At 42.6% G+C, this 27974-nt stretch overlaps 1 protein-coding gene and 1 long non-coding RNA gene across 2 annotated transcripts in view; one reads left to right on the top strand and one right to left on the bottom strand.

Annotated features, from left to right (window-relative positions):
* Positions 1–4155: 4155 nt before the first annotated feature.
* LOC311131540 lies at positions 4156–18225 on the bottom strand. Its single transcript, XR_014613432.1, has 2 exons — positions 18115–18225; positions 4156–5219 (listed from the first exon to the last, which is right to left on the bottom strand). It is a non-coding gene; the product is annotated as an uncharacterized lncRNA (long non-coding RNA).
* Positions 11251–27974, top strand: part of dot1l (DOT1-like histone H3K79 methyltransferase) — a 28393-nt gene continuing 11669 nt past the window's right edge. The window contains exons 1-11 of the mRNA XM_084164582.1: positions 11251–15372; positions 20976–21019; positions 21141–21215; positions 21643–21706; positions 21898–22126; positions 22258–22352; positions 22459–22521; positions 22609–22664; positions 22825–22904; positions 23305–23373; positions 27627–27733. Coding sequence (XP_084020708.1) covers positions 15292–15372; positions 20976–21019; positions 21141–21215; positions 21643–21706; positions 21898–22126; positions 22258–22352; positions 22459–22521; positions 22609–22664; positions 22825–22904; positions 23305–23373; positions 27627–27733 — 963 coding nt within the window. The 5' untranslated portion in view covers positions 11251–15291. The remainder of the gene's footprint in view (positions 15373–20975; positions 21020–21140; positions 21216–21642; positions 21707–21897; positions 22127–22257; positions 22353–22458; positions 22522–22608; positions 22665–22824; positions 22905–23304; positions 23374–27626; positions 27734–27974) is intronic.

Raw genomic sequence — 27974 nt, 5'->3', positions numbered from 1 at the left:
CTGGGTGAGTTGTTTTATAGAGACATTCTGATAGGATTACTGTATACATTTCTCTTGCGGTCAAATCTATGTTGATGCCATTCTCTTCATCAATAAAGATGGTAAAGGCATTTATTGGCTCAGATATGGAGCTAAGTTGTGTTTAAGTATGAATTGCCAGTACAGAACCCCATGGTATGAGTTGAATGTGCCAAATGACCTGTTGTATAGGTTTTCATATGACTACAAATGGTGCTGTTTTAGCAAAGAGATGGCTTTGGAGGAGACTCTGCGATGTTGGCGCTTAAACCCAAAGCACGCTTTTTGAAACCGTAAGGGATTAGGACTGAAATTGATCTTTATTTGAATAAAATTATTTCAAATCCTTATTTTGGGTCATGTTCTGAGGCAGTTGTTGCACTTTTGTTATTGTATAGCATTTGAAACACACAAACCACACACATTAATTAATAGGAATTGAGTTTGAGGGATGATTTGTTAAATATTACAACCGTCAAATCCCAAACATTAGTGATCATGATTTTCCTTACCCTGAGATTTTACTGAATACAGAAAACAAAGGTCACTTTCTATAGCTGTTCTAAATGTTTCCTCCTTCCTGGTACTTTAATTGCCCAGGGTCATCATTTGTTTTACTGGTAACTGTAATGTATTTCCTGCCCCATTTCTAAATATGATTTCCCCATGATAATCTGCCGGGAAGCCTATATTTAGCCCTGTAGACATTGATGAGAAATTGTAGATCTTGATGTCAACAGTGAAACCAGATGTCTTGCCTCAGAATCCTCTAGGGGGCAGTAGTACTTTATTTATAGATTGCAGTTTGTGTCCATGACTTTGTCAACCAGGAGAAAGCTTCTATGTGCAGCATCAAGAATATTCGGCCTTGGAGCGAACACTGAGGCTACATTAGTGTGAGAGGTTCCATTATACAAAATACCACAATCTCAATCTGTTCAATATCAGGGGTCGGCGAAGCCCAGGAAAGCACAATCATGTACTTATCAGAATACCATTCCATAGGCTGTATGTATGCTGTGTATTTATGGTTCTGTTGAGCTTCATTATATCCCACAGGAATGTTTACTGTTTTCCTGCCTGCCACACTTGAAATCTGGCTCCAAAAAAGGCATTGGCATGGCTGTGTGGTACAGAAGACTGCTCTGTGTGGCTAACAGAAGGGCAGCAATCTGACGCACTGTGTGAAAGATTTCAGAAATCCATACATTGTTCCAGTTGGCCAGGCTAAGCTGCCTTTGGCTCCCGTCCGAATGTTGGCCTCAGCTCAGGGAGCTGGAGGGGTGTCAGCGAGTTCAGTTTGGCAGCTTGCCATCTGCTCCTGGTGGACTCCAGGCTTGCCCCCTCCCTCCTCTCAACATACAACACCACCACACACTATTCAGCCTCTCCACAGAGCCTCTGACATGTTTACAACCACACCAGAGATTAAGGGCTTTGCCTGTGTGTTGATGGGTCTGCCAGTAAGGCACAATCCTCTCATTTGTCTCAGTCCTAAAGATAGGGCTGAGAGATTCTGTAGACTTGAAGCACAGATCACCACCCTAATTTGGGAAAGTAGGTCATGGTTGAGTGTAACTGGCTGATTAAAATTACCTCTATACACCTCCATATTTGATCATCATTACACAACAGGTCCATGCATATGCACAGACTCAACACTGTTTGATTATTCAATAGAAATGCTGCTGCGAAAGGATGGTTTATCAGGCCATTTTAAGAAGGAGGTGCAGAATGGATGCCTGACTTCCCCTGACAACAGCATCCATGGCAGTACACAACCCATCAGGACAAAATAATAGCAGTGCTTACCTAGCAACAGGTACCGCGTTGATTTAAATTTTACAGCATAAGGAACCAGGAACCACAGAGGCAGAATATTTTTTCTGACCAATTCTTTTCATTTAGTCATTTTCTTTGTTGGGGGAGGGGTTACAGATACCATATACAAATTATGTGGGCTGCCACGGGTGTGCCTTGTTAAAAGTTATTTTGTGGAATTTCTTTCCTTAATGCGTTTGAGCCAATCAGTTGTGTTGTGACAAGGTATACAGAAGTTAGCCCTATTTGGTAAAAGACCAAGTCCATATTATGGCAAGAACAGCTCAAATAAGCAAAGAGAAACGACGGTCCATCAATACTTTAAGACATAAAGGTCAGTCAATCCGGAAAATTTCACAAACGTTGAATGTTTCTTCAAGTGCAGTCGCAAAAACCATCAAGCGCTATGATGAAACTGGCTCTCATGAGGACCACCACAGGAAAGGAAGACCCAAAGTTACCTCTGCTGCAGAGGATAAATTCATTAGAGTTAACTGCACCTCAGATTGCAGCTCAAATAAATGCTTCAAGTGGTTCCCACCGTGAAGCATGGAGGAGTAGGTGTGATGGTGTGAGGGTGCTTTGCTGGTGACACGGTCTGTGATTTATTTAGAATTCAAGGCACAGTTAACCAGCATGGCTACCAAAGCATTCTGCAGCGATACGCCATCCCATCTGGTTTGGGCTTAGTGGGACTATCATTTGTTTTTCAACAGGACAATGACCCAACACACCTCCAGGCTGTGTAAGGGCTATTTGACCAAGAAGGAAAGTGATGGAGTGCTGCATCAGATGACCTGGCCTCCACAATCCCCCGACCTCAACCCAATTGAGATGGTTTGGGATGAGTTGGACCACAGAGTGAAGGAAAAGCAGCCAACAAGTACTCAGCATATGTGGGAACTCCTTCAAGACTGTTGGAAAAGCATTCCAGGTGAAGAGAATGCCAAGAGTGTGCAAAGCTGTCATCAAGGCAAAGGGTGGCTACTTTGAAGAATCTCAAATATAAAATATATTATGATTTGTTTAACACTTTTTTGGTTACTACATGATTCCATATGTGTTATTTCATAGTTTTGATGTCTTCACTATTGTTCTACAAACCCTTGAATGAGTAGGTGTGACTAGTCAGGATCGAGGGAAAGATGAACGGAGCAAAGTACAGAGAGATCCTTGATGAAAACCTGCTCCAGAGTGCTCAGGACCTCAGACTGGGGCGAAGGTTCACCTTCCAACAGGACAAAGACCACAGCCAAGACAACGCAGAAGTAGCTTCAGGACAAGTCTCTGAATGTCCTTGAGTGGCCCAGCCAGAGCCCGGACTTGAACCCGATCTAACATTTCTGGAGAGACCTGAAAATAGCTGTGCAGCGACGCTCCCCATCCAACCTGACAGAGCTTGAGAGGATCTGCAGAGAAGAATGGGAGAAACTCCCCAAATACAGGTGTGCCAAGCTTGTAGCGTCATACCAAGTCTCCCGAGTGGCACAGTGGTCTAAGGCACTGCATCACAGTGCTAGCTGTGCCACTAGAGATCCTGGTTCGAATCCAGGCTCTGTCGTAGCCGGCCGCGAACGGGAGACCCATGGGGCGGCGCACAATTGGCCCAGCGTCGTCCAGGGTAGGGGAGGGAATGGCCGGCAGGGATGTAGCTCAATTGGTAGAGCATGGCGTTTGCAACGCCAGGGTTGTGGGTTCGATTCCCACGGGGGGCCAGTATGAAAAAATTATAATGTATGCACTCACTAACTGTAAGTCGCTCTGGATAAGAGCGTCTGCTAAATGACTAAAAATGTAAAAAAAATACCCAAGAATACTTGAGGCTGTAATCGCTGCCAAAGGTGCTTCAACAAAGTACTGAGTAAATGGTCTGAATACTTGATGAGATTGATGAGGGAAAAAACTATTTAATCGATTTTAGAATAAGGCTGTAACGTAACAAAATGTGGAAAAAGTGAAGGGGTCTGAATACTTTCTGAATGTCCAGGTCTCAATTTCTCTGTCCATAATTCTAATGTTATAACGTCTAACTGTATCCATTGGCGAATTGGGAGAGAGTGAGGTGATTGCCATTTAAGAGCCAACACCATTTTTGCGGCAGTGCTGCCTGCCAGAAGTAATCGTTTCTGATTGAGAGATTCAATTCGCTTTTATCGTTAAGTAACATATGTAGACGCGACGCATTGAATATTTACATTTGTGCACTTCAACATTTATTTTGTAACTTTGTCCCAGAAGCATTTAACTGCAAGGTGTCGTGTCGCGTCGGCTGCTGGTGGTTATTGCTGTCAAACAAAGAGTCCGCTTAGGCTGCACCTTGATTAGAAGTTTTATTCATATCACAAGTTTACAGCATAAGTTTACAGACCCGCAGTGTCTGGAGAAGCACTGTCCCAAAATAATCTGAATGCTTCTGCTCTTTGTCTAGCTCATACTTATAAACAATGCCAAAATATGGGTTGCTCCCTCTTCCGTCCAATCACCTATCCCCCCTGGAGCGTCACCCTACCACTGGCTACTTTTGAACTAAGATAAACATCTTTCCTTTGTCCCTCTAGAATAGTCATAATCTTCATACACGACAAAGGTGTCATGTAAAAAACCTCACAGTGCGTTTCCACATCATATGAAGGAATGTGCCTACCTGATTTTGGGGAGTTGGAATTTGACAGAAAACATGATTTTTGCTGGATATTAAATGTAAAGGGTTGCATCTTGTATATGATTTGTACTATTTACATTGTGCATAATAATACATAATTTACAGTGAGTGCAAGATAGTTTAACAAGTTTTTTCTCATAAACAACTATCAGGCCTTTTTAATTGGCATCGTCATACCATATAGACTCCCAATTGCCATCCAAAAATGATCAACAAATAATTTTAAAGCCTCTTAGATTACCAAAGAAAAATTATCTAATAAATCATTGCTGAGATATATACATTAATTTACAATGTAGACTGTCTTACAAAAGCTAAACAAACTAAATTAATTCAAATAATTGGCCCTGTAAAGACAATTTCCACTAACAAAAAGTCCCTGATAGTTTGTTATACAATGTCATATTCCATACAATAAAATATCAAGAACACAGTCATGTCCTATGTTGTTCTAGAATGTGTCTCAGTTGCAGGTTTCACCTAGCCTGGCTGACACGACTCATGTGGTACACAGCGAGGGAGAGCTGTGACACACTGGTCTGGACAGGAGTCATTTTGTTAGTACAATATTTTAGCAAAAATTGGTAGAGCTTTGATTGGTTCTTTGCTGTGTTTTTTTCTGGGGGTTTGAGAGACCTCTTGTCTGGATTTGAACGTCCAACAGTTGTATTAGAAGGATGCGATGCTCGGAGGCTGTGTGTGGCTGTCCATGTGGGTGCTTGAGAGAAAAAGACACAGAAGAGAACATGTGAACCAATCAGTAAAAAAGCACAACCCTCTTCATTATCGACGCATTGTGCCTACAACATCAAGGAGCCTTTCCAGACTCTGAAGTCAGGAAGAATTCAAGTTTGGTATCAGCCAGACTAGATTTCGCCCCTGTGCTGTTGCGAGTGTATGTGCGTTCATGCTTCAGCACTACAGACGCGGCTGCAGAACTGACAGGAGTACTCCTCATACTTCTTGTGTGTGCGACAGTGCTGCAGGTAGGTTGAACGATGGGTGAAGCTCCCTCCACAGCCCTCCTCTGGGCAGATAAAGCTCAACCCTTCCTTGTGGACCTGCACACGGTCCCTTAGTGACACCTCCCATTTAAAGTTGCACACACAAATGGTGCACCTGAAGGGATATTCTGTGGAGTGGACTTTCTGATGCTTTGTCAGGCAGGCTGCCTGCTTGAAGCCTTTATCACACTGGGCACAGACGAAGGGAAGAATGTCTTCATGCACCACCTGATGCTTGTTAACATCAACTTGAAGCTTTTGCCACAGATGGGGCAGGAGTATAGTCGTTGGTCAGAGTGGACCAGTCTGTGCTTGATGAGGTCAGAATTTCGGATGAAGCGCTTGTGACACTGGGAGCACTTGTCTAGCAGCTCTAAACTATGTAATTGTTTTTTCTGTTTAAAATGAATTATTATATTGCAAATAACTAACCTGTCACTGTCATTGGGTGTTAATATCCTTCTCTTTCCTATGACAAGTATACCTTGAGGGTCAAAAAGCACTGGGTCATGGTATCTCTGTTGGCTCTCCCATGATGAAATGCTGTGATATAACAACTCAACAGTGATTGAGAACTGTTAAGTCCCAATGTAGACATAGATGGCTATACACTGAACTACAATGTAAAATGTAATGTAGTTTATGGAAGTTCAATAAGGAAGTCTGAAAGCTCGCTTAACTTCATCCAGTAAGCATATCATAATTCACTTTGTTTCCTATTCTAGGGGCATAGTGGGAATGAATACAAACGTATCATCATCAGCATAGCATCTTGTTTCTTCTCCTCTTTCCTGTTAGCTATGTGTGGAATGTCACCTTTTTACCTTATAGTCTATAAGCACGGCACAATAATGCTCCTTCCTCACGCTTGCTGTTTAACCTATGGGCTCACTCTGGCAATTATCACCTTCCTCACTCTTAACCAATAGGAGTAAATCTTGGGATGTATTTATATGTCAATTTACCCTTGTTCTCTCACTTGCTGATTATCAGCAACAGTTTTAGACAACCCCACCACCACCAGCTATAACCTTAAGGCCCGTCATTAGAACACCTTTCACCCAGCAGGGCAGTTTCGATGCCAGCAGCCCCGCATAGGGATGGATACCTACCATCACATCATCTGGCTCTGAGGATCTTCCCTCGGAAATGACGCCATTCCCAAAACTATTTAATAAAATGTCATATTGCATTCCGTCTTTGTTGTTCATTCAATTAAGCCTGTACTTGATTGAAATTACAGTGAGGCTCACAGTAAAACCTGAGCAGTAAAAGTCAGGATTAGAGCCCTGGACACCCAGCTACCCTGGCCTTGACACTCAGACCCTGATTCTGTGTGTTGTGACTGTGAACAAGAAGTTAAATTGAGCCTAATTGCAAGCAAGGAGCAATGGGTAGGATGGGATGGCGGAAGCAGATGTGGAACTTTAATCGGATGGCGGTGGGAAAAGGATGAGTCGACTTTTGTCCAAAATGATGGGAAAAGGAGCCAAATTGCTGTGGAAAATATGTCAAGTTCGGATCATACACCATCATATCTGGTAGGAGTGCGGTTTTTGGAAAATCAATGTATGCCAGACTTGGTGAATCCGTTTGAAGCATCTAAAATGGTGGAGAATGCTTTGGGTAAAGGGAAATCGGTGAAGATCACGAGAAGTGGGCTTGTTGTCATTTCGTGTGTTTCTGCGGATCAGAAAAGGCGCGTGTTGGGTCTCACCCGAATTGATGAATTTTACTTGTCTTGCTTTGATCTACAGAGCAGGGCATCTGTCAAAGGAGTAATTTCTGGAGTCTAGGAAGAAGTCAACATTGCTCTACTGAAGAACGTTCCTGGAGTTGTTGATGCACGAAGGATGAATCATGTGGTAAATGGCCTCCCTACCCGAGTGTCTCCCTACCCGAGTGGAGCTGGGATATGTGTACTATCCTGTGAGAGCCTTTATATCCAGGCCTTTACAATGTAACCGCTGTAAAATGTTTGGACATGTAGCGAGTGTCTGCACACAGGCGAAGCCAAGCTGTGGGATATGTGGGAAAGATCACTATGATGGAGACTATTTAGCAGAAGAGAATAGACAAGGAGCAAAGTGTTGTAACTGTAGGAGCAAAGTGTTGTAACTGTGGCAGAGAACATGAAACAAAATCCTTAAGAAGGTAAGGGTGAAAGGTTGCCAAAGTAAGGGCAGTTCAGAGAGTATTTTATGCAGAGGCTGTCAAAAAGGTTGAAAGAAGAAATGGTCCCATGGAGAATACTGTAGGCCTACACCTGGGACCCAGAAATTCTTAATGTGAAAAATATTGATTGTGACGTTTTTGATACTGTTGATCATGCCATTTTATTTTTACATTTTACATTTTAGTCATTTAGCAGACGCTCTTATACAGAGCGACTTACAGTTAGTGAGTGCATACATTTTTTCATACATTTATAAATTGTCCTCGATAGGCCTGAGCTCTGACACCTGTTCATGGTTTCATGATTATCTTAGTGACAGAACTCAGACCATCGTGATTGATGGGTTTAAGTCAGAATTTCTTGAAGTACATAAAGGTGTTCCGCAGGGGTCGATACTAGGACCTGCTCTTTTCATTATTTATATAAATGCTATTGGTCAATCTGTTTAAAAAATATATTTTTTCATTTATATGCGTATCATACTATTATGTACTCAAATGCCCCGACTGCTGACCTGGCTGTGACAAGACTACAGTCCGATTTTGCAGTTGTGCAGGAAGCCCTTACTGATTTAAAACTTGTACTTAATACGGGCAAAACTACACTGAACAAAAATATAAACGCAACAATTTCAAAGATTTTTCAGAGATATAGTTCATATAAGGACATCAGTCAATTAAAATAAATTCCTTAGGCCCTAATCTATGGATTTCACATGACTGGGAATATAGATATGCATCTGATGATCAGATAGCTTTAAAAGAAGGTAGGGGCGTGGATCAGAAAACCAGTCAGTATCTGGTGTGACCACCATTTGCCTCATGCAGCGTGACACATCTCCTTTGCATAAGGTTTGTTTAGGCTGTTGATTGTGGCCTGTGGAATGCTGTCCCACTCCTCTTCAATGGCTGTGTGAAGTTGCTGGATATTGTCGAGAACTGGAACACGCTGTCGTACACGTTGATCGAGAGCATCCCAAACATGTTCAATGGGTGACATGTCTGTTGAGCATGCAGGCCATGGAAGAACTGGGACATTTTCAGGAATTGTGTACAGATTCTTGCGACATAGGGCTGTGCATTTTCATGCTGAAACATGTGGTGATGGCGGCGGATGAATGGCATGACAATGGGCCTCAGGATCTTGTCACGGTATCTCTGTGCATTCAAATTGCCATCGATAAAATGCAATTGTGTTTGTTGTCCATAGCTTATGCCTGCCCATACCGTAACCCCACCACCACCATAGGGCACTCTGTTCACAACATTGACATCAGCAAACCGCTCGCCCACACAACGCCATACATGCTGTCTACCACCTGCCCGGTATAGTTGAAACCGGGATTCATTCGTGAAGAGCACACTTCTCCAGCGGCCATCGAAGGTGAGCATTTGCTCACTGAAGTCAGTTACGATGCCAAACTGCTGTCAGGTCAAGATCCTGGTAAGGACGACAAGCACACAGATGAACTTCCCTGAGATGGTTTCTGACAGTTTTTTGCAGAAATTCTTTGGTTGTGCAAACCCACAGTTTCATCAGCTGTATGGGTGGCTGGTCCCACGAGTGAAGAAGCCGGATGTGGAGGTCCTGGGCTGGCGTGGTTACACGTGATCTGCGGTTGTGAGGCTGGTTGGACATACTGCCAAATTCTCTAAAACAACTAAATTAACAATGAATTCCCTGGCAACAGATCTGGTGGACTTTCCTGTAGTCAGCATGCCAATTGCACGCTCCCTCAAAATTTGACACATCTGTAGCATTGTGTTGTGTAACAAAACTGCACATTTTAGAGTGACCTTCAGATGCAATCGTTAGGCATGGGCAATTTAAGTGTAGGAAAGGATGAAACAGCATCTGTGCCACCAGTAAGTACAAATAGTAATATAAATCCCCCTGCATAGTCCCCACAGCTGGACAATTTTCTCAAGGCTTCTGGAAATAAATGCTGTCAGCATGCTCAACCGGTGTCGCTCATTCAGCTGACAGAAACTTTCAACCGGTTCTCCCCATTAAGCAACGATTCGGAGTCAGAGGCCGAGCCTTCTCAGGTCTCTCCTCCACCCGCTACGGGGTCTGACCCGCCGAAGCCTCCCACCATTAGCTCTGACAGATCCATTTTTTCAATTTTCACCTAAAATGACATACCCAAATCTAACTGCCTGTAGCTCAGGATCTGAAGCAAGGATATGCATATTCTTGGTACCATTTTAAAGGAAACACTTTGAAATTTGTGGAAATGTGAAATTATTGTAGGAGAATATAACACATTAGATCTGGTAAAAGATAATACAAACAAAAAAACATGCGTTTTCTTCCTATTTTTTTTGCATCATCTTTGAAATCCAAGAGAAAGGCCAGACAGTGATGTAGGAATCTAGGTGTAATTTAAATTTTGTCCACAAGATGGAAGCATTGTGTGTGCAACGTTTCAGACTGATTCAGTCAAGAATTACATTACTACACAATATTTTGTATCAAGTCTGCCAGGAGTTTTCCCACATTATCCGAATTGGTCAATTTACACCTTAGCCAAATACATTTAAACTCCGTTTTTAACAATTCCTGACATTTAATCCTAGTAGAAATGTCCTGTCTTAGGTCAGTTAGGATCACCACTTTATTTTAAGAATGTGAAATGTCAGAATAATAGTAGAGAGAGAGTATTTATTTATTTAATCACATTCCCAGTGGGTCAGAAGTTTACATACACTCAATTAGTATTTGGTAGCATTGCCTTTAAAAATTTTAACTTGGGTCAAACGTTTCAGGTAGCCTTCCACAAGCTTCCCACAATAAGTTGGGTGAATTTTGGCCCATTCCTCCTGACAGAGCTGGTGTAACTGAGTCAGGTTTGTAGGCCTCCTTGCTCACACGCTTTTCAGTTCTGCCCACAAACTTTCTATAGGATTGAGATCAGGGCTTTGTGATGGCCACTCCAATACCTTGACTTTGTTGTCCTTAAGCCATTTTGCCACAACTTTGGAAGTATGCTTGGGGTCATTGTCCATTTGGAAAACCCATTTGCGACCAAGCTTTAACTTCCTGACTGATGTCTTGAGATGTTGCTTCAATATATCCACATAATTTTCCTTCCTCATGATGCCATCTATTTTGTGAAGTGCACCAGTCCCTTCTGTAGCAAAGCACCCCCACAGCTATGATGCTGCCACCCCCGTGGTTCACGGTTGGGATGATGTTCTTCGGCTTGCAAGCAACCCTCTTTTTCCTCCAAACATAACAATGGTCATTATGGCCAAACAGTTCTATTTTTGTTTCATCAGACCAGAGGACATTTCTCCAAAAAGCATGATCTTTGTCCCCATGTGCAGTTGCAAACCGTAGTCTGGCTTTTTAATGGCGGTTTTGGAGCAGTGGCTTCTTCCTTGCTGAGCGGCCTTTCAGGTTATGTCGATATAGGACTCGTTTTACTGTGGATATACAGTGGGGGAAAAAAGTATTTAGTCAGCCACCAATTGTGCAAGTTCTCCCACTTAAAAAGATGAGAGAGGCCTGTAATTTTCATCATAGGTACACGTCAACTATGACAGACAAAATGAGAAAAAAAAATCCAGAAAATCACATTGTAGGATTTTTTATGAATTTATTTGGAGTCAATTGGAGGTGTACCTGTTGATGTATTTCAAGGCCTACCTTCAAACTCAGTGCCTCTTTGCTTGACATCATGGGAAAATCAAAAGAAATCAGCCAAGACCTCAGAAAAAACAATGTAGACCTCCACAAGTCTGGTTCATCCTTGGGAGCAATTTCCAAACGCCTGAAGGTACCACGTTCATCTGGAATGCTTTTCCAACAGTCTTGAAGGAGTTTATACATATGCTGAGCACTTGTTGGCTGCTTTTCCTTCACTCTGCGGTCCGACTCATCCCAAACCATGCTGCCATGCTGGTTAAGTGTGCCTTGAATTCTAAATAAATCACAGACCGTGTCACCAGCAAAGAACCCCCACACTTTCACACCTCGTCCTCCATGCTTTACGGTGGGAAATACACATGTGGAGATCATCCGTTCACCCACACCACGTCTCACAAAGACACGGCGGTTGGAACCAAACATTTCCAATTGGACTCCAGACCAAAGGACACATTTCCACCGGTCTAATGTCCATTGCTATTGTTTCTTGGACCAAGCAAGTCTCTTCTTCTAATTGGTGTCCTTTAGTAGTGGTTTCTTTGCAGCAATTCGACCATGAAGGACTGATTCACACAGTCTCCTCTGAACAGTTGCTGTTGAGATGTGTCTGTTACTTGAACTCTGTGAAGCATTTATTTGGGCTGCAATTTCTGAGGCTGGTAACTCTAATGAACGTATCCTCTGCAGCAGAGGTAACTCTGGGACTTCCATTCCTGTGGCGGTCCTCATGAGAGCCAGTTTCATCATAGCTCTTGATGGTTTTTGCGACTGCACTCAAAGAAATGTTCAAAGTTCGTGACATTTTCCGTATTGACTGACCTTCATGTCTTAAGTTAATGGTGGACTGTCGTTTCTCTTTGCTTATTTGAGCTGTTCTTGCCATAATATGGACTTGGTATTTTACCAAATAGGGCTGTCTTCTGTATACCCCCCCTACCGTGTCACAAAACAACTGATTGGCTCAAACGCGTTAAGAAGGAAAGAAATTCCACAAATTACCTTTTAAGAAGGCATACCTGTTAATTGAAATGCATTCCAGGTGAGTATCTCATGAAGCTGGTTGAGAGAATGCCAAGCGTGTGCAAAGCTGTCATCAAAGCAAAGGGTGGCTATTTGAAGAATCTCAAATATAAAATATATTTTGATTTGTTTAACACTTTTTGGGTTACTACATGATTCCATATGTGTTATTTCATCGTTTTGAAGTCTTCACTATTATTCTACAATGTAAAAAAAAAATTAAATAAAGAAAAACGCTTGAATGAGTAGGTGTTCTAAAACTTTTCACCGGTAGTGTAGCTTGAGCGTGTAAATTAGCTAGAAAGGTGTCGGCATCGAGTAATTGTCTCTGCCCCACTCCCAGTTAGGGGGAGTGATGAGCTCTACAGTAGAGTCTCACAACACAATCGCTTGTTGAAAACTGTTTTCTGCCCCTCCCAAAATATAGAATGTGTAGATAACTGGCCCTCTTTCTGGGACTCACCCACAAACAGGACCAAGCTTGGTCTACTGAGGAGTGACGGACTCCATCCATCTTATCTATCAACATAGACAGGGCTCTAACTCCTCTAGCTCCACAATGAGATAAGGTGCAGGCCAGGCAGCAGGCTGTTAGCCAGCCTGCCAGCTTAGTGGAGTCTCCAACTAGCACAGTCAGTGTAGTCAGCTCAGCTTTCCCCATTGAGACCGTGTCTGTGCCTCGATCTAGGTTGGGCAAAACTAAACATGGCGGTGGTCGCTTTAGTAATCTCAATGGAATAAAGACCTCCATTCCTGTCGTTGTTGAAAGAGATTGTGATATCTCACATCTCAAAATAGGGCTACTTGATGTTAGATCCCTCACTTCCAAGGCAGTCATAGTCAATGAACTAATCACTGATCATAATCTTGATGTGATTGGCCTGACTGAAACATGGCTCAAGCCTGATGAATTTACTGTGTTAAATGAGGCCTCTCCTCCTGGTTACACCAGTGACCATATCCCCCGCACATCCCGCAAAGGCGGAGGTGTTGCTAACATTTACGACAGCAAATTTCCTTTTACAAAAAAGAAAATGACTGTTTTTGTCCTTTGAGCTTCTAGTCATGAAATCTATACAGTCTACTCAATCACTTTTTATAGCTAGAGAAATGCTCACTATCAGGGATGTAAACACATTTGTGCACAAAATTTGAGAGAAATAAGCAATTTGTCCGTAAGGAACATTTCTGGGATCTTTTATTTCAGCTCATGAAACACTTTACATGTTGCGTTTATACTTTTGTTCAGTGTAAATACATGTTGTTTTCAAGTTCTCGTAAGACTGTCTCAGATGGATTACATCTTCACTATCAGATGGTTCTAAAATTGAACGAGTCTGAGCATACAATAACTTGGCTTGTTAAGAAACTAAGATTTAAAGTGGCCTTTTTTTTTACAGAAACAGATCTTGTCTCTCTCTAGTCAGCAGGAAGCAGATTGTGCAGTCAATCTTTCTACCTGTTGTTGATTATGGTGATACTATTTATTAAAGTGCAGATGTCTCTACTCCTAAACCCCTGGATGCCGTTTTTCATAGCGCCCTTCATTTTATCATAGGAGACAGTTTTATTACTCATCACTGTATTCTTTACCAAAAGGTTGGCTGCACCTCTTTGAAGTCACGTAGATCACATCATTACGCTATTTTTGTTTACAAAGCCCTGCTCCACAAACCTCTGACTTACCTAACATTACTGTTAATATTTAAAATGACAAGTTATCAAACTCGTTCACAGGGTTGGTTAACTCTGGAGACTCCTTTGGTGTCTAGAGAGTTAGGTAGATCAGCCTTTGGTTTCCTTGCGCCTTATTTGTGGAATGATCTACAATGCACTTTAAAATTGGAGAAATTGGTGCCTCTAGGGCATTTCAGATGGTTGTTAGGGGACCTTTTTACTGAAAAATGTGTTTTTAATGATTGTGTTTTGCTTTTCGTGTATTGTATAATAACGTGTATTTTAATGTGTAGTTTAATGTGTAGTTTAATGTGTTTATTGTATATTGATGTGTATTTTGTCTGTGCTATACATGGCTCATATTGAAAAGAGACCTTGGTCTCAGTTTTGAATCCCTGTTAAAATAAAGGTTAAATAAAATAAAATAGCAATGGTGGTAAACGGCAGCAATAAAACTGCATAGGCATTTGTGTAGTACCTTACAACGCCTAAAGTCAAGCGACATCATCAAGAGGTTTGGACCTCTTGGCATAATTTGCAGTTTCAGCACAGATACAGTATAATCTTTTGTGACAGAGACCATGGTTGAGCCCTCCCCACCACCCACCCCGAATTTGCTACACTGGTGTTAGAAGTGGGATGGCACCCCATTGAGAGTGTGTCCCTTGTACAAGATTCATCACCCCCTCTGAACGTGAAATAAGAAGGAACGCAAACTACTTCGAGGTCTGCCCCTCCGCTCCATAACAACAAAAACATTACTTTCGTTATCGAGTAAAATTGTATCTCCCGCCAGTTGGCCGTTATTGCTCCCGGGAAATTCCAATTCAAACTGTCTTACAGAAGAGAATGACTCATTGTTTTCGTCATGGTCATCGTTCGAAATGAAACAATCCGGTTGTACACTCCTGGTAACCGTATACTTCCCATGTTCTGAGTCCCTCCTCCCTGACGTTTTTGTCACTTTAGTAGAGGCCGCTTTGCATTTTTTTCACGCCGAGCGGAGCAAGATGGCGGCTGTACTGCCGAGGACGAGGTGTAGCAGCCGCTCGGCATGAACATTTATTTTTGAAATAAATTGATTAAAATCAAACGGAAATATTTGAACATCGGACTACAAGGGGCGTGCACTACTTCTCACTCCATTACATTAATCGACATATCATTTTCTCTATTGTGTTAAGCATTTTTTTCGGACAAAATGATCACAATGTAGTAGCTAGCTAGCCGACCACCGTAGCAAACGCCGGAGAAAGTGTAGAATGGGAGAGAAGCTAGAACTCAAGCTGAAGTCGCCGGTTGGAGCCGAAGCGGCTGGTTATCCGTGGCCATTACCAGTATACGTAAGTATTTAATCACACCAAACAATTTGCCAGCTAACGTATAACTTGGCCAAGCAAGTCAGTACTGGATGTATTAATCTGTGTAATGTAGCTAGCTAACGGTAGCTACTAGCTAAATATGCGCTTGCTAGCAAAGGTTACTTACTAAGGCAAGCCATGCAAGTCAGACCGCCCACCAGTGCACCACCACTGAGCTAGCATATAGATTATAGATAATTCATTTTCGGAGCTATCCAGAAGCGACAGATGTGAAGTGATAAAGTGGATATTGCATTACAGTATATCCATCAACTAAGTGGGATAGACACTTCATGTGGCCACACTGACTGTGAATAGGCTGGACAATAGAACGAGTCAAAATTCACCCAAGGTTGAAAAACTGCAATAGAACGTTGGCTAAACTGGAACACTAGCGCGAGCCCATAGCAAATGAATTGAATCGAACGTTCGCAGAGCCTATTTTGACTGGAATTATGCTTAGAATTCAATTTCACCTAAATGGCACCATTTAAATAAATCACTTTTCATATTACCCCTACAATCTGTTCTTAGGACGAAATTGAAGAAGAAGAAAAAACTCGTGTAGAAAGTAAACATCTGCACCTCGATGGTGTCAACTGTGCTTATGAGGAGGTAGGGAAAAAATAAAAACGTCGGACTATTTCTGGTCTAGTGATCGATGACAACCGAGCTCGCTGCCCAGACTTACATAAATACAAAGAGGAGATTCTTCTGATAAAAATGGTGTCCGACTTGAAAAAATCAAAATATACACATTGAGAGATATTTGGCCAAATAGACCGGCATGCTTCTCCATAGGAAAACAATGGGCGGAGTTCAGGGTTCCAAGGGCAAAGATTATTCTTGGCCTAGCATTTGATGACAACCGAGCTCGCTGCCCAGACTTCTATAACTACAAAGAGGAGATTCTCATGATTAAAAATGTTGTGTCCAGCCTACTGTGAACCTAAAACCAAGGCTAGCTAACGTTACTGTAGACATCGTTAGATAGGATGATTTGACAAATCACACGATAAACATTGCACACTTAGCTAACTACATCGGTTACTCGTTAGCTAATACTCCAATTTTTGGTTTTTGTTAGGTCATTAAGTTAGCTAGTTACGCTAGCTTTAACAGTTTTATTTGACTCGCGTTATAATTCTGTCTTACGCAAAACAATTTTACTGACGTTAGCTAGCTCGCTAACTTTAGCACCTGGACCTACTTACTAGCGCATACATAAAAATGGGTTAGTTACCGTTAAGTTTCTTTGCTAACTACTAACCATGTATCTATGTTAGCTAGCTAGCAAGTAATCTTTTTTTAACGTGTGGGTCAGACCCAGTGGGATGGTTTTAGCGAGACCCCCTGTGGTGTAACGTTAAAGTACTTAAGTAAAAATACTTCAAAGTACTACTTAAATAGTTTTTTGGGGTATCTGTACTTTACTATTTATATTTTTGATAACTTTTACTCCACTAACGTTACATTCCTAAAGAAAATAATGTACTTTTTACTCCATATTTTTTCCCCTGACACCCAAAAGTACTCATTACATTTTGAATGCTTAACAGGACAGGAAAATGGTCCAATTCACGCACTTCTCAAGAGAACATCCCTGCTCATCCCTACTACTTCTGATTTAGCGGACTCACTAAATACAAATGCTTCATTTGTAAATTATGTTGGAGTGTGCCCCTGACTATCCATAAATAAAATAAAAACAGAAAATTGTGCCGTCTAGTTTGCCTAATATAAGGAATTTGAAATGATTGATACTTAGGCATATTTTTGAAATTACATTAACTTTTGATACTTAAGTATATTTTAAATCAAATACTTTTAGACTTTTACTCAAGTAGTATTTTACTGGGTGACTTTCACGTTTACTTGAGTCATTTTCTGTTAAGGTATCTTCTATTAGGGTACTTTTTCCACGCCTGATAATACCAGTGATGGTGTAAACCTAAATCAGCATTTTGTTTGTGCAACAGTATCTTCTTAATCATAGAGGAATACATTAAGCATGAATGTTAGCTACATGAAGTAGCTAAGCGAGAACATTAAATGTAGCCAAATATTATAGGGTCCCCTAGGAAACACTTATCAACACTTTGGTTCCTACCCTGTCACAATAACTCCTCCCTAGCATTTTCATTCGTTGTCATGTCAAACAACACTGTATTCAAAGTGCCCACTATTATATTCTAACTATAGAATTAGAATAATCATATTTCCATGATTCCAACAGTTCACCCAAGTTTTTTGCTCTAAATCGCAAGTAACATTTCAGAAAATACTGACAATTATATTTGGTTGACGTTAAATTGAACAGTATAAAACAAAATATTTGGTTGATGTTAAATTGAACAGTATAAAACAATCAGAATGGAGAAAGACCCATTGAAATCACTTAGAATGTATGTGTTGCCACCCTAGGGTCACGCACTACTCATAAAGCAAATGTAGAACATTTATTATTCAAAAACATAAAATACCGTGAAATACCATCATTTGGCCATATCACCCAGCTCTAGGACCATGACCAAGCCTCTTTAGATTTTGCATCAACAATTTTTTTTTTTTGCATGCACAACATGCTGCTGTAATATTTTAACCTATGTGGAACTTACTAGACATATGTTGAAAATATTTGTCCTAGTTTGGGCCATAGTGCAACTCCAACAATACATTTGCTGGCAGAGCTGACTGTGTTTAGTCCTTGAATGTGCAGCATACCTTGAAGATATCCTTTAGCTGAATGCTCAAGTTTAGCAGATGGTTGTTCAAGGGGGAACAGAAATGGAAGCAGATGAAATGGTTGCGGTTTCTCTGGTGGCTTGAAGTGTGTTTCAGGTGTATTTCTCATTTTATAGTCAATTGTGGTGAGACTGTGCAAAAAAAAACTGAAACGAAATTTCTCAGAACTGAACGTTGGAGTGTTATGTCACATTGGGTAATGCTCCTTTACGTCAGAGTACAGGAACTAGGCAGTGCTGCTGCTGACGCAATCCTCTACAGTTGGACTTGGCTGACTTCACTCCATTACGCCAGAGACTGGCTTTTGCAAAGGCATTTGCAAACTGTTTAGAGCTGCTGGTGCCTCCAGTTATTCTGTTGAGAAGTTGGTGTCTTGATATCATAAATATAGACTTGAATATCATAGGCATGTCCTGCACTGAGTAAAGAGGCAGCCAGTGCTCATTATCTGTGTGTGTGGAGTCCTAGCCCTGTTTTCAATAAAGACCTCCTACACTTTTCCTCTATATGCACTTTGAGGACAGGGAGGGGCATAAAATAAGACTAGGATTAAAAAGCACTTGATTCTACTTGAGTCTGCAAATCACATGCCCTTGGGATGTTTCATTGTGGCTATTTTTGCACAGTTTGATCTATTGAAGAGGACTGTCTGACTGTAATAACTCTTGAGCAGACAACTTCATTTCCATGAGTGTTACTGTGCAATATGTCACTATTCAGATTGAGTTGTATTTTGTTTGCTCATTGTCATTAATAATGCTGCCCACTGCTCTCCACCACCAAAGATACATCACACATATTCCAATACTTCTGACTCCCGAAGTGCAACCCAAATCGCTCCATTCACCCACAGAGAAACAACGCACACTGTTCTCTTATGTTGTGCAGTGAACAACAACAGAGTTGTAATATATGCCGCCTGCATGTCTCCCCACGCCGAAGCTGTTACCACCACATGCTTGAATACTCTCTCTCACACACAGTCACCATCTGCGTATTTAAATCATCTGTAACTGCTTCCATATGAAGTACACCTCTTCTGCTGCAGAGGCTTTTGTGATTTTTTTTCTCTTGTTGCTTTAACTAAAGCCAGAATGCCTTTAAACAAGACACTATTTGATTCAATGTCTTCTTGCCTAGTTTGTGTTGTCGATAGCCTAGCTAATGGTGTTCCTTTTTTCTTCTCAAGTGTGTTTGAATTTCAACTTTGTAACAAGCCAATAACCATTCATCAATGTCTTGAGAAGCACTCATTGGACAAACGTGACCTGTGTTGTTATCAGTGAAGAAGATAAAGCTGACATTTATGTATAAGGCAGTTCCACCCGCCTCCCTCACCTACTGAAAAACATGTGGGTGAAAACGGATACTGATAAGGACAATACGTCACTGAACCATAGTCCAACAGCTATAGAAGCCTGTCACCATGTTCTAGGACAGGCAGCGCTTTGATGAAAAGGGGTTTGATGGAGTCAGTTATTTTTCTCTGTGGTAATGAGATCACTGTTGCACTCGGTTAGTTATTCCTTTATTGGCCATTAGTAATACGTAGTGGAGCGGACGTTATGCCCCGGCCGTGCGTCATGGTGAGGTGAAGAGAGTGTGAAAGAGAGGTGAGATGGAAGGAGAGAGTGGGTGGGTGCGTCAGTTCAGTCACTGTGCCCACAGCAGGGGGTCAGGAGGAGCGGAGGAGAAGAGAGCGCAGGGGTTGGCTGAGAGCTCCTCTCTCACGTGCCACACGCTCTCTTTCTCTCAGCCAGAGTTTATTTTTAGCACCAGCGTGGTTGTTGCTGCGTGCCGTCTGTGAGCGGCAGGAACACCCCCCCTCCCACCGCCTCCGCACACACACACTCACGCACGCACTGTGAAGAGGCTGATTGTATGTGCACACACTGCTGTCTGTCTGGGACTAGCGCGTTAACCCTTTACACAATTGTAGCACAGTAAGCTTCTTGGGGCCCTCCTTTTGGCTGCATTTATTTGGTGGTTGTTGTATTACTAGGCTATTCATAGCAGCATTTGCTCCTCTTGTGAAACGCTTTGCTTCCCTTGTGGCGGGAGATTTTATTTCATACATATTTCATGTGGTGCTATAATCTCAGACCTGGTATTACTGGCAGCGGCGCCATGGCGGGAGTTGTGGTGCTATTGAGCGGGAAGAGCTGAGCCTAGTAACTGGAGGCTGCTACTGTGCCAAAGCCAGTCCAGCTGAAAGCAGCTGGGCCTGGCTGGCTGGAGCTCGTTCTCTACCTTCCTCCCTCACTCCCGCCCTCCTTCCCTCTCTCCGAGCCCCTCCCAGGCCCCGCGCTGGAGCAGGACACAGAAAGTGGGTCACTGGGTCAGCAGCCAGTGTGACTGAAATCCTGCAGTTCTTCCCATGCTGCAGCAGTAGCAGCAGTGCCCTGACAAAACCCAGCTAACCTAAGTGACAGAGAGCTTCACATGCACATGGTCTCCCAGACCGCATCCAGTTAGAGAATGTTAGCTTGATAAAAGTGATACACTCACAGTGGTGTCTCCTGAATTGTTATGCTGGCAGTCATACTGAGTGTGTCACACTAACTACTATGGTTTGCACTGTGTGTGGATTATTAAGTCATTGAGTGCAGCTGGCCTTATCTGACCCGGCTGTCTGAACTCGTGTTGGTAGCTGTTAGCATATTTGTGTACATTATTCGGATATCCGTATTTAGCTTTTGGTTACTGCCAGTCTGTTATATACTGTAGTAATAAGTCTATGGTATTTTTATTGCCTGTCAATAAATGCTTTTTGCATAAACAAATCGTACTGAGAGTTTACTCAATCTCTCTTCTCTCCTGTGTTCACTTTCTGTCTCCAGGATAAACACCATGATGCTGCTCATGAAATCATTGAGACCATTCGGTAAGTAACTACCAACTTTCTCCTATCAATCTCAAAAGCATTGTGCAGTGAGTGACTGCACTTCTTGACTGAGTTAGGCTAGATCTAAGTAAACTCACACTGTATTGACCATTGTTCTCAGGTGGGTGTGTGAGGAGATCCCAGACCTTAAACTGGCCATGGAGAACTATGTCCTCATCGACTACGACACCAAGAGGTGAGCTGAGGGTCAGACAATGAGGAACAAGAACTATGATGCTGCTCTGAAGCACAGTCTACCAGAGCACCTGTAGTCACAGTCAAATACCATAATAACATAACACTTAGACATCCAGTTTTACATTTGAAGGATAATTATTCCCAGAAGGTAATAAAGATATTAATGGCAGCGATGCTCATTTAGAAATATTTTTGTTTCCTGTGGCAGCAGCCCAAAAGAGATGAGAAGGAGTCTTGTAGAGGGGAGTAAAACTGATATGCAATTAGCATTCCTGTGTCCACGGTGCTGGACAAACTCACAAACATCAGCACAAACGAAGTCATGGGCTGTTGGTTTCCTTGTCCATGTTTCTTGTCATAAGATGTTGATAGAAGTCATCCCCAGCCATGTTGTTTCTTTATTTCTATGTGTGTTTTTGTTACAGCTTCGAGAGTATGCAGAGACTTTGTGACAAATACAACAGAGCCATCGACAGCATCCACCAGCTGGTGAGTTGGAATATCTCCAGAGGAGTTGCGTCGAAAGCTTATTTGTGCGCACAATTAATTCAAACAGACTTCTTTCTTGTAGATGTTTTGCCACCATGGGTAAAACCTAGCTCACTTGAGCCCAGCAATATGTTTATATCCTAGCTATGTAATGTACTCATTCTAAACCTCCTGTTCTGTGTGTGTCACAGTGGAAAGGCACAACACCGCCCCTGAAGCTGAACAAGCGGCCGTCCAATGGGCTGCTCAGACACATCCTGCAGCAGGTGTACAACCACTCGGTCACGGACCCCGAGAAGCTCAACAACTATGAGCCCTTCTCCCCCGAGGTGTACGGCGAGACCTCTTTCGACCTGGTGGCGCAGATCATCAACGAGATGGAGATGATGGAGGACGACACCTTTGTAGACCTCGGCAGCGGTCTGTGTTTGTTTATGACGTCTATGTTTACTTTTGAATGAGATAAGCAGTCTCAATGTGAGTCTCTGTGTTGATGTGTCTAAATGAGCAGGTTGGTGCTATTTTTGACTCGTAATCATCTGTAATTGCAGGAGTGGGACAGGTGGTGCTGCAGGTCGCCGCAGCAACAAACTGTAAACACTACTTTGGTGTGGAGAAGGCAGACATTCCAGCCACTTATGCTGAGGTAAGTTCCCACATCTAGCTTAAGGGTCTTGGTAATCTTGATGGTTGTCAGTCAACAAAGAAGGAACATATTTTAGAATTACTAATGTATGTTGTTTTCCTTTAAGTCCATGGATGAAGAATTTAAGAGATGGATGAAGTGGTATGGGAAGAAACACGGGGAGTACACGGTATGTGGTATTGTAATGACAGACGTGTCACTCAGAAATTGTCCGTGAGTCAGCGATGTGCAACTCGTGTTCCTCTTTATTTTAAAGCTGGAGAGGGGGGATTTCCTGTCTGAAGTGTGGAAGGACAGGATAGCCAACACAAGGTGCAGTACCTCTATATAGACTGGACGCTTCCACTCTCACTGAGATGTCACTTTGTATTTACACACGTCTGAACACATGAGGAGAAACATCTGCACATCTTCAAGTCTAAATCTTTTTTTACCCTCTTCCCTTTTCTCCTGTTCACCGTTTGTCTAGCAGTGTTATTTTTGTGAACAACTTTGCCTTTGGTCCAGAGGTGGATCACCAGCTGAAGGAGCGCTTTGCTAACATGAAGGAAGGTAGGTAGCAAATGGCCCTTTTGTTACCCAGTGTCAAGGACACCCTGCCATATTGTTGTTACAGAAAATTAAGAACCTGTGATCATTTCATTAGGTTATTGATTCAGCTGCTTTCATTAGTAAAAACAAGAGAGAGGGTAGCATGCTGTAGCTAATGGCAGCTGTGTCAACACCACACACTTGACCTCTGACCCCTCAGCTGTGTGACCTTTCCTCCACATGACCCCGTCTTTTAAAAGACAGACATGAGAGGATGATCTATGCTACCATTGATAATGTATAGCAGACACACACATAGATCAATGGTTTGATCTGGGACTGATTATAGATCAGTGTTTGTATTGTTTAGTTTTAATCTGTGTGCCTTCATGAAAAGGTCATCTTTGTTTCTCTCTTTTAGGTGCGAAAATTGTATCGTCAAAACCTTTTGCACCTCTACATTTTAGAATCAACAGTCGAAACTTGAGTGGTAAGTCTTCATCATGGAGCATGTTCTGGGCAGACCCCGGAAACGGAACTACAGAAATGTCAACAGCCTTATGTAGATAATGTTATTAACATGAACACTGTCTGATTCAAAACTTGTAAAAGTTGCACATAAATGTTTTCTCTTTCATCAACGTTGCGATATTTAGCATCAATCACAGCGCATCTTGGGTCATTTCCCTTGCAACGTTGCTATGTTTAACCTTGGTTACTTTTGTTGCAAACTGGCGTTCGGTGTTCGTCGTTGCACCAGCTCAAATAACATGTTACCTTCACTGATCCAGATGAACCCCGAAACGAGGAAATACACTACATGACCAAAAGTATGTGGACACCTGCTCATCGAATATCTCATTCCAAAATCATGGGCATTAATATGGAGTTGGTCGCCCCTTTGCTGATTTAACAGCCTCCACTCTTCTGTGAAGGCTGTCCACTAGATGTTGGAACATTGCTGCGGGGAGTTGCTTCCATTCAGCCACGAGCATTAGTGAGGTCGGGCAATGATGTTGGGCGATTAGGCCTGGCTTGCGGTCGGTGTTCCAATTCATCCCAAAGGTGTTCGATGGGGTTGAGGTCAGGGCTCTGTGCAGGCCAGTCAAGTTCTTCCACACGATTTCGACAAACCATTTCTGTATGGACCTTGCTTTGTGCACGGGCGCATTGTCATGCTGAAACAGGAAAGGGCCTTCTCCAAACTGTTGCCACAAAGTTGGAAGCACAGAATCGTCTAGAATGTAATTGAATGCTGTAGAATTAAGATTTCTCTTCACTGGAACTAAGAGGCCTAGCCCGAACCATGAAAATAAGCCCCAGACCATTATTCCTCTGCCACCAAACTTTACAGTTGGCACTATGCATTGGGGCAGGTAGCGTTCTCCTGGCATCCGGCAATCCCAGATTCGTCCGTCTGACTGCCAGATGGTGAAGCGTGATTCTTCACTCCAGAGAACACGTTTCCACTGCTCCAGAGTCCAATGACGGCGAGCTTTACACCACTCCAGCCGACGCTGGCATTGCGCATGGTGATCTTAGGCATGTGTGCGGCTGCTCGGCCATGGAAACCCATTTCATTAAGCTCCCAACGAACAGTTCTTGTGCTGACGTTGCTTCCAGAGGCAGTTTGGAACTCAGTAGTGAGTGTTGCAACTGAGGACAGACGTTATGTACGCGCTTCAGCAGCTGTCCCGTTCTGTGAGCTTGTATGGCCTACCACTTTGTGGCTGAGCCGTTGTTGCTCCTAGTCGTTTCCACATCACAATAACATCACTTAAAATTGACCGGGGCAGCTCTAACAGGGCAGAAATTTGACGAGCTGACTTGTTGGAAAGGTAGCATCCTATGAAGGTGCCACGTTGAAAGCCACTGAGCTCTTCAGTAAGGCCATTGTACTGCCAATGTTTGTCTATGGAGATTGCATGGCGGGGTGCTCGATTTTATACACCTGTCAGCAACGGGTGTGGCTGAAATAGCCGAATCCACTCATTTGAAGGGGTGTCCACATATTTTGAATGTATAGTGTATGTTTTAACCATGTATAGTGGTTTTCTCAGTTAATAGAAGATGTTTTCGCAGCTTTATTTAGCCCACAAGGGCCATCATTGCTTTTGCCTGCTAGCCAAACTACAGACCGCACAACGTTTGCTAGCTAGCACAGCTCTCAAAACAATCAAGGTCTTGACAACTAAATAAAGCACTGTTCTGGCATCTGAGAAAAATCAATTTAGCATGTTTCAACAGCTTCTTATCTTATATTATTTTGGAATTCGTCCGGTACATGTGTTGCTTTCTGCAAGCATGGACAACAGAAGTAACAATTGTAACCAAGATATAACATGGCAACCTCCATAATGTTGAGGTTTACCCAAATTACCCAAAATGTGCTATTATTTCAAAATTGTACCTTTTTTTGATTTATAATATTTAATTAATGTGCACCTTTAAGTTGTAGAACACAAAACATTATTTAGAAAATGATGGGTCACACTTTCTCTACAGATGGTCATACTATTAACAAATTATCTGTTGATAAGCAACTGCTTGTTAGGGTTAGAATAAGGGTTAAGGGTAGTACATAGTTAGTTGAAATGTTACTGATATTCTATCCTAATGTAGCAGGCATAAAATAAATGCTTGAAACTATACTGAACAAAAATATAAACGCAACATGTAAAGTGTTGATCCCAGAAATGTTCCATATGCACAAAAAGCTTATTTATTTCTAATTTTGTGTACAAATTTGTTAACATCCCTGTTAGTGAGCGTTCCTCATTTGCCAAGATAATCCACCCACCTGACGTGTGGCTGATTTTTAAACAGCATGATCATTACACAGGTGCACCTTGTGCTGGGGACAAAAGGCCATTCTAAAATGTGCAGTTTTGTCACACAATGCCACAGATGTCTGAAGTTTTTAGGGAGCGTGCAATTGGCATGCATATTTACATTTACATTTTAGTCATTTAGCAGACGCTCTTATCCAGAGCGACTTACAGTTAGTGAATACATTTTTTTTTTTTATACTGCCCCCCCGTGGGAATCGAACCCACAACCCTGGCGTTGCAAACGCCATGCTCTATCAACTGAGCTACATCCCTGCCGGCCATTCCCTCCCCTACCCTGGATGACGCTGGGCCAATTGTGCGCCGCCCATGAGTCTCCCGGTCGCGGCCGGCGGCGACAGAGCCTGGATACTGACTGCAGGCGACAGAGCCTGCATACTGACTGCAGGAATGTCCACCAGAGCTGTTGCCAGAGAATGTAATGTTCATTTCTCTACCATAACATAGTTTTAGAGAATTTGGCAGTACGTCCAGCCGGCCTTGTAACTGCAGACCACGTGTAACCACTCCAGCCCAGGACCTCCACATCCGGCTTCTTCACCTGCGGGATCATCTGAGACCAGCCACCCAGACAGCTGATGAAACTGTGGGTTTGCAAAACCAAAGAATTTCTGCACAAACTCAGAAACCGTCTTAGGGAAGCTCATCTGCGTGCTCGTCTTCCTCAACAGGTTCTTGACCTGACTGCAGTTCGGCGTTGTAACCGACTTCAGTTGGCAAATGTTCCCCTTCGATGGCCACTGGCACGCTGGAGAAGTGTGCTCTTCACGATTAATCCCTGTTTCAATTGTACCGGGCAGATGGCAGACGGCGTGTATGGTGTCGTGTGGGCGAGCGGTTTGCTGATGTCAACGTTGTGAATGAAGTGCCCAATGGTGGCGGTGGGGTTATGGTATGGGCTGGCATAACCTACAGACAACAAACAAAATTGCATTTTATCAATGGCCATTTTGAATGCACAAAGATACCGTGACAAGATCCTGAGCCCATTGTCATGCCAATCATCCACCGCCATCACCTCATGTTCCAGCATAGTAATGCACGGCCCCATGTCGCAAAGATCTGTACACAATTCCTGGAAGCTGAAAATGGCCTGCATACTGACCAGACATGTCACCCATTGAGCATGTTAGGGGTGCTCTGGATCGACGTGTACAACAGCGTGTTCCAGTTCCCGCCAATATCCAGCAACTTCTCACAGCCATTGAATAGGAGTTGGACAACATTCCACATGCCACAGTCAACAGCCTGATCAACTCTGTCGGGCTGCATGAGGAAAATGGTGGTCACACCAGATACTGACTGGTTTTCTGATCCTCGCGCCTACCTTTTTTAAAAAGGTATCTGTGACCAACAGATGCATATCTGTATTCCCAGTCATGTGAAATCCATAGATTAGGTCCTAATGATTGTATTTCAATTGACTGATTTCTTTATGAACTGTAACTCAGTAAAACCTTTGAAATTGTTGCATGTTGCGTTTATATTTTTGTTCAGTGTAGATCCCCTACCTACTGGTCTTGACGATAAGAAGAAAATACTGTCTGGGGAGATTCTCTTCTGCACCGTTCAACCAATTCAGTAAATGTGGAGGAGTTAAGATGGAGTGTCGCCTTGTTAACGTCTCTTTCCATTTCCCCTGAAAGCCAGAACATCCGGATGTTGGGGACTCTGGAGAGGCTACTGATAGTCTGAAGATGTAGTGTGTCTACAGATGCACTATCCAAATAAACTGTTAACAAATGATGCTGACATTTAGCATTTCCGCTTCTACCTGGGTCACAAAACACCTTTTCTGAGAAATCTTTTGGTGGGTGGCCCTTGGGCTACATATCCTAGAGTGTATTTCAATGAACTAAAACATTTAGTTGATTTCCTTTGTTTCTCCCTTTAGACATTGGAACAATAATGAGAGTCGTTGAGCTGTCTCCATTGAGGGGTTCAGTGTCCTGGACAGGGAAGCCAGTTTCCTACTACCTGCATACGATAGACCGCACCATAGTGAGTCCTGCTTTCCTCTTTTATACTCTCAAAACATCTTCTCTGTCCAACACACAATGTTGCAATGGCAGTTTCTCCATTTAATGAAGGGTAACCTTGAACTGAATTGAATGGCCCACGCTTCAAAGGTCTCCATCAGTTCATCTGTCCTTTTTCTATATGTGTATCCAATACCATGGTAAATAACACACCCACGTGATATTTTCTGAAAATGCGTACGGTAGCAGTACTCAGAACATGT

The sequence above is a fragment of the Coregonus lavaretus genome (assembly GCF_964263955.1).
Source record: "Coregonus lavaretus genome assembly, chromosome: 6".
Classification (NCBI taxonomy): Eukaryota; Metazoa; Chordata; class Actinopteri; order Salmoniformes; family Salmonidae; genus Coregonus; species Coregonus lavaretus.
The sequence above is the reverse complement of the archived record's forward strand: the minus strand, read 5'-3'. Positions and strand labels throughout refer to the sequence as shown.